Source organism: Passer montanus, unplaced genomic scaffold (assembly GCF_014805655.1).
Source record: "Passer montanus isolate IOZ18808 unplaced genomic scaffold, ASM1480565v1 scaffold7, whole genome shotgun sequence".
NCBI classification, from domain to species: domain Eukaryota; kingdom Metazoa; phylum Chordata; class Aves; order Passeriformes; family Passeridae; genus Passer; species Passer montanus.
In genome coordinates this window covers 1,362,896-1,374,764 of record NW_024372147.1, presented here as the reverse complement: position 1 = coordinate 1,374,764, position 11,869 = coordinate 1,362,896, and the positions used below count along the sequence as shown (strand labels likewise).

General features: G+C 37.1%; 1 protein-coding gene across 5 annotated transcripts in view; it reads right to left on the bottom strand.

Annotated features, from left to right (window-relative positions):
* SLC35D2 (solute carrier family 35 member D2) overlaps nt 1–11,869 on the bottom strand; it is a 59,449-nt gene that overhangs the window by 41,643 nt on the left and 5,937 nt on the right. For 3 of the 5 annotated variants that reach the window (XM_039729751.1, XM_039729753.1, XM_039729750.1), the window contains exons 4-9: nt 10,286–10,353; nt 7,834–7,905; nt 5,801–5,869; nt 4,660–4,762; nt 2,608–2,700; nt 284–351 (exon numbers count right to left, since the gene is read on the bottom strand). In XM_039729751.1, coding sequence (XP_039585685.1) covers nt 284–351; nt 2,608–2,700; nt 4,660–4,762; nt 5,801–5,869; nt 7,834–7,905; nt 10,286–10,353 — 473 coding nt within the window. The remainder of the gene's footprint in view (nt 1–283; nt 352–2,607; nt 2,701–4,659; nt 4,763–5,800; nt 5,870–7,833; nt 7,906–10,285; nt 10,354–11,869) is intronic. The other 2 variants (XM_039729752.1, XM_039729755.1) reach the window with 2 other exon arrangements.

The window sequence follows — 11,869 nt, the reverse complement described above, 5'->3', positions numbered from 1 at the left end:
CTTACACACTACTAACTGCAAAGATGTTAGATGATCAGAAGAGACAGGCAGAAGAGACAGTACAGATCATTGTTGTTCAGCACTGTAATGTGAGGTCAAAAATCCAGATAGCACTGAACAGTTATTTACATCATTAGAAATAATTAGAAGTCAAGACATAACCCTGGGGGAAACCCCACTTTCTCTGAACTTTAATGTAACTTATTTGTGAGTCTTACATTTGAGATTTGCAATTTGAAACACTGACATGAAAACAACCTGCTTTATTCCCCCGTGTCCTTACCCCAACAAGCAGGAAAGAATAAATTGAAAGACAAATAAAAAATTTGTCCAGTGCTGGAAATGTGTTGCCTATTAAAAAGAGAGAGAGAATTATGTTCTATATAATCAACTGTAAACACATATAAAATGTACTTAATATGAAAATATGTAAATTCACAAAATACATTTAATTAATACCAAAATTATGACTCATTTTTACTTCTGGAAACAGTTTAATTAATCTAACTTGACAGACAGCAGGATGACAGCATCCCTGATACCTAGACATGTATTTGTCACATGTAGAGCAGTGCAGATACACAAGAGCACACTGTAAGGAATGAACATGAATGCAATACAGAAAATTGTGTTTTGCTATTTACTGACAGATACTAACACTGTGAATAATAACACATAATAATTAGTGTTGATGTCGGATGGACAGAAACAGCAAATTCATAAATAATTTCCTCTAAATCTCTTCCACACCACAGATTCATTCATGAACAGCTTTCATGGCCCAAGCCTGTTTTTGAGCATTACTCAATAATGAACAGCAATGAAAAGGCTCAATTGTTTTGAAGTATCCTCCCTAGTGAAGTGCAGCAAACAAACACGCAGTGCCACACAGTCACTAAGAAACATGTCATAGGTTCTTTTCTATCTCTAGCAACTCCTGGATATGTCTCATTTTAATCTGGTTAGTTTACACTTGCTACATAAACAACAAATTCAGCTAAGGCTGAACACATCCCTGAGAAACAGAATAAAGGCCGTTAGTCCATGATAACAGCCAGCTGAGCCTCCACCATGTGAGATAATAGGTAAAAAGGATCTTGAGCAGCTCTGCCCTGCCAGAACTTTGCTGGTGTACAACAAAAAGCTGCCAAATATAACAGAGAGCCATTCTGGGGCTTCCTTCCCCTTATATTGCATCATGCTTTCCTGTTCTCACAGTGAGCCAGCTGGTGGAGGAGAAATTACTAACATGGACACTCACAATCTCTCCAAGACTACAGAACTAGCTAGAGGAGTAGAAGCATGTCCCTATCACATAGACATGGTACTGATGTTTTGACATCAGGTCAAGGCAAGAAGCTCTGCCAGGGTAAAAACTGGTCTGAAAGTGCAATGGTTATCTAAAATCATTTGTTGACTTTTCATCAGTATTTTCCCATTTTTCTCTGTTTTCTCTGTGATTTGATTTGTGTGTCACACTGACACAGTTATCTGCATAATTTAATAGGACTTCTATTTTTAAGTGACCAAACCAATGTCATGCCCAGCAAGCACAATGTCTTTAATAGATATTTATTCTCTTCTGGTAATTGAGCGTTAAGATGTTTACAGCAAATCAGCCAGTGGGCACAACACACTCCCTATCTTCCCCTGAAGTAAACCTAGCAACAAGATAAACTTCTCTGACCAGGTCTCCCAAAATATCTCCAACTCTGTGTGCTGGAAAAGCAGTCGAAATCTTACAGCGATAAAAACTTGGGCTCCTTTTCCAAGACAGGCAGCAGCTGCGTTTTTCTAAACTGGCACAAGGTCATTCTGGACTGACGACATAAAGAAATTTCACATTCACAGCAGACCTAATTCCAGCACTTTCATAAATAAATAATCATAATTTTTCTGCTTAAAGCAGAATTCTAAGAACACAGTGACAAAATCGTGTGAGTGCAGGGCACAACAACATACAACAAAGAACACTGCAATGATTTATACACCCTCCAAAGAATTTTCCATGGCAAATGTAAAACATTTCTAGAATGGAATGTGAGTGACTGGACTCATTTGACCATTACAAAAAAGGCAACTCAGCAAGTCTGTGAGGGAGCCAGGAATACCTTCTGGTCTGATATTTTAGGTATCAGGACATACCACCTACAAATACTGTATCAGGATTACCTGGGGAGAGTCTTGCACTCATTCTACGAAAATGCACAATGTAGGTTACCAAACTAGACTGAGACTAAACAGAAATCTGCCCTGGACATCAGAATGAGAGAAAGACTGTATTGTTTGTATAGTTGCAATCTTACTTTAGAGCATGTGGCAAATCCAGTGCAGCTGGATTCTCAACCTTTTGTTCTAGCTGGGTGTCCCTGAACATACCTTAGTCCTAGACAAAGACTCAAATAAGGAATATCACACAAATTTAGCTTCTCCTTAAGTGTATAATAAGTTCTTACCTGGGAAGGACAAGTCTAACACCTTTCAATCACAAATCACTAACATAGAGGGAGGATTATCTCTTCAGAAACAAACAGCCCCTCTCACTCCCCAGATGAAATTTGAACAAAATAACATTATCAGTCTGAGATATGCAATATTGGTACTTACCTGCTGAAAGTCTCCAGTAGAAAAGCTAATAATAACTGTTGGAATCACCATGAAACAAGCATTATAAAACAGGACACCATATTTTCCCAACTCCTGTAAAAAACGGAACATGGTGTTTGGCACTAAAAGCCACTTGGTAGCAAAACACTACATATTACTCTGGTAATTCTTCTGACATTATTGTCAGTGAGTAAACAGAATAGAATACATCTCAATTCAAAATACGAACTTGCAATCCTTGGATTCAGTGTTTCATACTAAGCTGAATTTCCACTTCACCCTGTGCACTCAGCAGAGTATTACTGCTCTGTTATACCTTGGATACTTTATATACAACATTAGGAACTGTCAAAAGCACTGATCCAGAAGTGTTTTGTGTTGACTTCACATAAGTCTCTGCCTGGCCAAGGAATCACCTAGTCCTTCCACTACAAATCAACCAAAAAAAAATATAATAGGAAAATGAATGAAGTTTGACTCATAGATAGAGCTCTGTAATTACTGGTAATTGATGTACCTTTATGCAACTTAATGGTTGCCATATAATCTGTGGGTTAACTTGCTTGACACAAAAGCAGGAAATTAGGAGAATGAAAAAATAGCCTTCCCTTCCTCCAGACTCAGTCATGCTGCTTAGAAAAATCTCTGCAGTCTATCTCTTCTCCTGTATTTTGCAGAAAATTGTGAGACTGTTAAGTGCAGCTCATAAATAAAAATGCAGTCTGGAATAGACTAAGATGTCTAAGATTATTGAAAGACATATTTCTGCTGTACAGAGTGAACCACAGAAGTCAGAAACCAAACCTCTATCCAAGCAAAGGCTCTTTGCTATAGCTTAGTATGTTTCATGGTGCTGCATTTGAAGAGTAGCCTGCCCAACATTTATGTAAGTAATGTGTATCAAGATATCACCTAATACCTTGTTACACCTGCCTTTGCTTTCAGATAACCGAAAAAGACTATAGTTACTGTGGTTATGACTTAGGCCGTACTGTTCTCTGTTTATTTTACATAAACCTCATGTTTCTTTTACATAAACCTCACATAACATGTGTTTCTAGTCAAAAAGTCATCATCCCTATATAAATATATATCAAATTTAGAGGTAAACTGTTTGCTTATGGTTTGTTTTTTTTTTTTTTTTTAATAACTACAAACTCTGCTTAAAAGCCTTGGGAGAAAAGAAAATACACTATTTGCTTACCAAAGCCTAGCCAGAGATAGAAATAACAACTTTTTTCTAGGCTGTTCTCTATTAAGAATGCACATATCAACAGGAATGTGAAAGTAAATGACTTTACTTATGAGTTCATAATGGTAAGTACATAAAGGTCATATAATAAGTAGGTGTCCTAGAGTGACTAATGTCCTGGGGTGACTTTATGATGCTGAGTTTTATCCCCATTTGTCTGCTTAGCCTAGGAGTAAGTTTTTGTGCCTTTAAAACTAGATCCAAGAGTGAAGAGGGGGAAAAGGAGAAGTGGTGAGGCAGTTGTATTCAAGAACAGAGATAAGAGCTTCAGCTCTCTCTCTCTCTCTGTGTGTTGTCTGCAGCACAGACAGTGGGAGAGAGCTCTCCCTTGCTTTTAATTAGTTTTTTTAGCTAGCTGCAGCAGAGAAATTCTCTGGACTGTAGTTTTTATTCTTCTTGGAACTATTCAAACCTGCTCTGGACTGAAAACCCAGAAAAACTTCGGGAGCTCACACCTGTGCCCAACAGGGCCCAGGACACGGCATTTTCTAGTGCCAGAAGGACTGATCAGAGACTGAGCAAGCCGAGCTATACCCCATGACAAGGAGTCTTCTCTCTCTGAATTTGCCATCTCTTCAGAGCAGTGCAAGGTTCCAATGCTCAATATTTTTTTTCATGTTTGTGAGTACTTTGCTTGTTAAATAAATAGTTTTTTCCACTTTTCTCCAAGGAAGTTTATCTCCTGAACAGGTAGGGAGAAGGGCCACTTGAATTTGCTTTCTAGAGGGACCCCTCCCTAATTTTGCCCTAAACCAAGACAGTAGCCACTGCTAAATTCAACCCAATCACCCCACAGTTACCTTTGGATCAATTTTCTGCTTTGTATAAACTCCATTTGCTGCTGTGAAGATATCATTTAGCAACACAAAAATGTAGCCCTCCAGATTGAAAGACAGATCAGACCTGGGAAAGAAATACTATATTGTAAATAAGAAAAAAAAAAATGCAATGCATTGCATTACCTTGTTTACCAAGATGCATATTGTGAATGAGGATATGCAAAGAACTCCAGCCAGTCACAGGTTTGCTTCAAGCCTTCTTTGTAAGTCAAAATACTTTACATTTCTCCAGTCACAGGACCATCACAAATGAGACATCAGAGAGTTCCTAATACTCAGTGTGAAAGTGGCAGAAAATGTTCAGTTTTCATTCAGAGAAAAATTCCGCCCATCTCAACCCTGACAACCAGTCCAATTATAACTGAACTTACGTACCTATTTCTTTTACTAGAGAAAGTGGCTAGGGAAAAAAATCCAACTGGTTTGTATGTTTTTCAGACACGTTGTCATCCTTTCTGTTTTGACAACTTAACTCATCAATACAGGGTAATTGATTTGATAGGACATGGCTCTATCTCTGTCATTCACATGGAAATTATTTACTCTTGTTCATAGCAAAGCCAGGAAACAAACAAACAAAACATTAACTTTCCAAGTAGGTAAAGGAATGTTCAAACAGAAAACAGAGGACAACAGTATATGGGTGCTTTGTAACCATTATCTCACAATGGAACTTAAAAAAAAAGCTGGGACTTTTATTATTAAAAAAATATACAATGTGTAACTCCATATTTGACAACCAAAATATTCTTCTTTCTATCCAGAACAAGAATATACTTTTTCAGGGTTATTAAAATACAGTGATACCATGAAATTAAAACAACATTCCTCACATAGTTTTAACTTGCTTCATTTACGATCCTGCAAACATGGAAAACCTAGAGGTGGAAAAAGACACACCCAAGAACTGTCAGCAGGAATTACATTTTTTTTCCTATATACAACTGCACCTCCCAGTGATGTCACTAGAGAGATTTTCCTAATCAAAACTTTATTCAGAGTAACTTATTTCCACTTAGGTTTACTCAGAATTAAACAAGGAAAAAATCCTCCTGCTGTCCCCCCTCATAATATGGCTTTGTATGAGAAATCAAAACCTTACCCAGCGGCTATGAAAGCCCCAAGAATGATGGCAAATACGCTGACTATAATATTCACTGGGTACCGTTTCCTGTAGGCAAAAATTGAAACAGTTCACATTTTCATTATTTGAAGTGGAGACTAAATGGCTGTCTGCCTGAAAAGTTTCAAAGCAATTAACAATCGCAGAACATTTAACAGGAGGGCAAAGTCTTGACAACCTTACAGAAACAACGTGATTGCCCATGTGCCACACTGTCAGACCTTGGCCCTGAGAATGGAGATTGAAAAAGCACTGTGAGCACTCTCTTACTGGACAATTATAAAAGTAAAGATTAAAGGTTCAAAGTAACAGCACTGAACCAAACAAATTTAATGTGTATTGACATTCATAATAGAAATATTTCAGTGTCGTCCAACAGTCCAATACAGGAAAATCACTGTACATCTTTTATGCAGTTTTTCATATCACCTTTGTTGAGGAAGATGCTATACACAGTACACTGTCTGGATTATTTTCAAACAGATACTTATTTTGAGCTCAAACTGAATTTTTACTTGAAAGGGAAAACATGGAGATTATGACATTCTTCACTACTATCACACCAGTGCTGCCACAGAGTAGTTAAAACACACTGTAAACCTATAAAAGCATTTTTATATCTACACTACTTTATTTGGAAATATCTTAAGTACTCATTTTTGCATCATACTGCAATATCCCTTACAGATATTCCCCTAGTCCTTATTCTGTCAAGATAGACTGAGAGAGAAAATCCTTAAAATAAAATGTACAATTCTCTTGAAGAAATACTCTTGGAGAAATCCTGTGTGTAAAGGACCACATCTGTGGACCACTGTCCCAAGAATAAAGCACTGCAAAGACACCAGATAAATTAGGCTTTGATCATAATAACTCTCAAGAGTAACAATCCAAACTTTGATTGTTTCAAAAATCCTGACATAAGTCTGCACAGACTCTCTACAGTCCTTTCATTTTCAGCCCTGAGGAAATCCACTGTGTCAGCATGCACCAACTCAGCATTCTCCTCCCAAGCGTTCCATGGTTAGGATGTTGCTTGCACTCATAGGCCACATTGCTGTTCTCCAGCTGAGCATTTATGTAAATCTCACTGACTTACTTTTTTTTTCACTTGCTTGAGGGAGTCTTCAGGCCAACAGAAGACAGCAAGTTTTGCTTTTTCTGGGAGAAGTTAAAACTACGAAAGAATTCCAGAGCATCTCCAAATATGAACCACATTGATCAATTAACTGCTGCTTCAGCCAAAAGGAGATGACTGTTTCCTTGGGGGCTGGTTTTTTGCTTTTTGCATTTTTAGCTTTCCCCTGACCATCACTCTTGTGCTGCCTGGGTTCAGCTTCAGCAAGCTGTTTTTCTCCTTGTCAGCTCATGTCATGAGTCCAGCATCAGCCATGTGGATAGAACTGTGAAGTTCTTGGACAAAGTATAATGTATTTATACTCCTGTTCCTCCAACTCAGTACTACTGAAATTAGAGATCCTGAGCGGCTAGCATATCATGAAAAATAACATAGGTGTCTGTAAGTAAGGAATTCTCTGCTCTAAGAACTGGTAGATAGCATTTGGCTTCATTAACCTGGTAAGTTTTCAGACTTGACCTGGACAGTTACTCTACATAAGCAGACTGCCATGCTATCAGCACTTTTTGGAGACATAAGGATCTGTCTGAATCAGTTCACAGTTTAGGAGCCTCCAAGACACGGCACAAACCACTGAAAATGTCTGTGTTGTGTCTGCTGACCTGAAACCCATGTAACAGTCTGGAGAATGAGACAGGAAAATGAAGGCAAGTTGATTTTTTCCCTCTCTTCACTAAAATGTATATATCTATGCTTTCAAAAAGCTACAAATATCACTTTCTTTGCTTTTCTCTATTTGTAAGTAAAAATCACTCATTCAATTTTCTGATGAGATGACACAAGAAATCCATTTGAGATGATCTAAAATAAAGGAATCTTAAATGAAAAAAAATAAACCAAAAACACAACCCCAAAAACAAACAAAAAGGATCACCCAAGTATGATGATTTCCAGCAGTAAAGTAAGAGGAATGGTAAACTTCCTGAGCACTGTAAACATCGGCAAACTGTCAAAAAAAACAAAATAAAAATCCAAGCATAGTATCAGATTAACAACATACTTATATTCTAACTCTTATTTTACTAATCCAGGGAATGGAACAATTAATCCATGAATAAAAAAACAAAACAAATAGCAAATCATTTAGTACATATATAAGAATGTCAGTCTGACATGCACCTTAGACAACCAAATCATTGAAAGATAGCAAGTTTTGCCAGTTAGTAAATCAGTGCAATTGGCTAGTGTTTGAAGGTTACTCTGCATTATTGAAACTGTATATAGTAGATATTTTCTACCTAGCATAACCCTTATGAGACAATTCTTTCTGCAAAATTCATAGGCATAGTTAAATAAAAACTATTTCTATTGAAACTTAAGAGGAGAGACAATAAACCTTTCTCTGAAAACATGTAACAGAAATGAAATACAAAGAAAACATGCTTAGTAAACAAGCTGTACTTCAAAGAAGTAAAATACATCCATGACCAAAAAATTAGAGGAAATACAACATGAAAGGTGGGGCCACAGCTGCAACTACCAAACAAACTTCTACTTTTAGCAAGATATTGTTGATCTTCATGAAGTAATGCAGTTGGAAACCTTTCTGGGTAAGAAAACATTTGTCTCTGACACTGTACATGTAATAGCATGGCCATATGGATCAATTAATCCCCTGCGTAAGATAATTATTAACAATTAAATTAGTAAATGATACAATTCCTAACACAATGTTAAAAAACTTTACAATGGATATTTTGAATTTATGCATAGGATCATCTGCACCTTGCAGACAACCTAAACAAAGTGGAGAATTCAATGATGTAAACAAGTATCATATTTTGTACCAAAATGCAATGTAACAAAATATTAATGGTAGGAACATTGCAGCCATTTTAAAGTTTCTCTTATAAAAATTAGTTAAAACTAGTAAATCTAAAAGAGGTATACCAGCCACAGGAGAGGGAGAAGGTGCACTTACATATCCTACTACGCATTTAAATTTACAGTCAGAGAAAAGGGAAAGAAAAAGCCAACTTTTACAGTTTTGAAACTTCTTTCATGTTCACAATGGCTGAAGTGCTTCTAGGCACAGTACCGCCTAAGTCTTAATGTCTGTTTCAGTGGAACAGCTTGTGAACACATTCAACAAAGAATCAGGCATCTAGTGTTCTTAGCTATAAAACATTAATTCTATAAATAAAAAGAAATGCAAACAAATTAAAAGTAATACACTGGGGGACTTCATCACTCACTACAACTCCCTGAGAGGAGGGTGCAGTGAGTGAGGGCTGGTCTCTTCTACTGTGCCTGCAGTGAGAGCACCAGAACCAATGGCCTTCAGCTGAGTAGGGAGATTCAGACCAGGTATTAGGAAAAACACTGTCACTGTTGGGGTGATCAGACATTAGCCCAGGGAGGTTGTGGAGTCACCATCCCTGAAGGTGTTTGGATCTGGTACTGGATGTTAAGATTACTGGTCCAGGGTTACAGCGGTAGTGCAGTGTTTACAGTTGCACTGGATGATCCTAAAGGTCTTTTCCACCCTGGTGATTCTATGATTCCGTGGTTCTATTTTCTTTCCTAGCATCTGTCTCATAATTATTAAATGCACACAAACCTGAAAAGTTCTGTTCTGGTTTAGCTTAGTACCAAACCCCCAGGAGCCTGCAATGATGTAAAAAAACCACCACAATAGTAGTGGTGTATCCTGCTGTATCCTCCAGCTGTATCCTCTAGTTCTGGTGCAGCCATCATGCTTCTGTGCTCGTCTTCCACAGAAAACACAGTCATTCCTTCTATTACAGCAAAGGTCTGCTTACACCTTTTTAGCACTAGCATGGAAGCAACTCTCATGGGTCTATGCAAAATGCACAGGGGAGTCAAGGCACCCTTCAGCAGTGCTCCCTGACAACCTGCTTTTTGAACTCAGCGGGGCTAGGCCACCACCACCACCCACTACACAGCAGTTTTTTCATCTCTTGGCGATTCCTAAATATCTGCCATGACACCATGGTACAAATACTTTCCTTATGCTTCTTCCTTCAGAAACACCTTACAGTTTTCCAACTCTCTGGTTAAGACACTCAGGAAAAGTGAATGCTTGGGTGTGAGGCAAAAGGTTAAGCACTTCATGGTCACATAGTTTTGCGATTTTATGTCAGTACAGGACTGGCTAAGCTCCCCTTAAAGGAAGCAGACAACTTGTAAACTGATCAAATGTTTGTACAAAAATTTCATAATAGTACCAGGGGTTTACACAGACAGGCAGACAGACACCACATGGATTTAAGGCTCCAGACAATGCTCTTTAGTGTTTCTTTCTTACCCCACAAGAGAAAAGGGTAAAATCCAAACAGTCTACTTATAACTTCTACTTACTGTACCTGAGTTTGCTGGTACTTGATAATCCACTTAAGTGGTTTCCAACATAAATCAGAGGCAGAGGAAATAACTGTGATAAAATTAAAAGCACAACTCAGATTATTTTGTTTAGAAGTACTGTTGAGAAACTTTACTTGATAGAATTTGATATCTGTCATATCAGATGTCCTTTTATGAAGAAATAGGGTTTTTTTAACAGGGAAAAAATGTAACTATGCTGCAAGCTCATCTGCAGCTCCTATTTATGTGATTGGTCATGACCACAGCTTCACTGATGTCATTAGAAGAGTTGCTATTTAATACAAATGAGACTTAGGATCAATTTAGAGTAAATATTAATCACTTTTATTCTATTTACTATAATCCTCAGATTAATATCCATTTTAACAATTAATTTTAGATATAAAGGTAATAATAACAACAGTATCTAAATAAACAAATTAAGAGGTGGAATAAAAAAGTTAATAAATTATAAATATGCTGTGCTCCTCTACATATTCCACATATATTAGTACAGCTGGAAGTTGCAACATTTTAGATTAACCCAGAAAAATTTGCTACGAAAGATACTAGAAAGGAAAAGTAAGTAATTATGAGTAAATTAAGCTTTGCTTCTCTTTGCTTCAAAGAGACTGACTTGCACAGAAATCTATGGTCCATAACACAATAGAGAGAAAGAGTAATGGAACTTATGAGCCTTAAGAAAATGTACAAGAATACATTAATCAGCTGCTATTCAAAGCCATTAATTTTCCTGCTACAGAAAAAATTACAGTACCAAAGAATGGATAAGGTTGAAATTTACAGAAGATTTAAACCAACCAAAGTAATCAATGGGGACAAAGGCAGTATGTACATTTGTCCTATTCACTATCAGTCAAGAGGGGCTGAAATGGCAGAAAGATATAACAGATCCTCTATCCTAACGTGTAATAGTTGCTCTTGTTTCTACACAGGGACACTTTGGAGGACACTAAAGTCAAAGGCTATGCATTTTTAAACTTTGCTGGAAAAGCATACAGAGGAGTGGGGTGTATTTAATCTATGTTAAAAATGCTGTGTTTCTTTTACAGCAAGAGAGAAAAAAGTGAAGTAGAAGTTAACTGATAGTCAACTGAAGTTAACTTTTAAGTGAAAGTAACAGTGAAAGTAAACAAGAGTATAAAGAAAGCAGGAGTATGAGTAACAATAAATATTCAGCCTGTCGGCATAAGCTTGCAAAAATTTTGTAAAACACTGTCTCATCTGCAGACTTTTCTTTAGAACATTTTATTTACAGGCTGAAAACAGAGCAGACATTATCTTTCCTCCGAAATCCATTCTATTGTAAAGACAAAATTACAACATCCAGCACAACAGCAGAGATCAGTGAATCATTTACTTAAAAGGGGTCAGGAACTTCAAAGCTTCGTCACTAAAGTAAGCATTTCACTACTTAAAAACTCTAGCTGAATGCACTGAAGACATAAACCAGTTGAGGACTGAAAAGTAATGGTTATCTTAGTGCCAAAGCAAAAGCTGACAAAAGGATAAGGAGTTGGCCTAAGGGTTCCTTAAAAAGTAGAGAAATCAACAATGAGCAATCA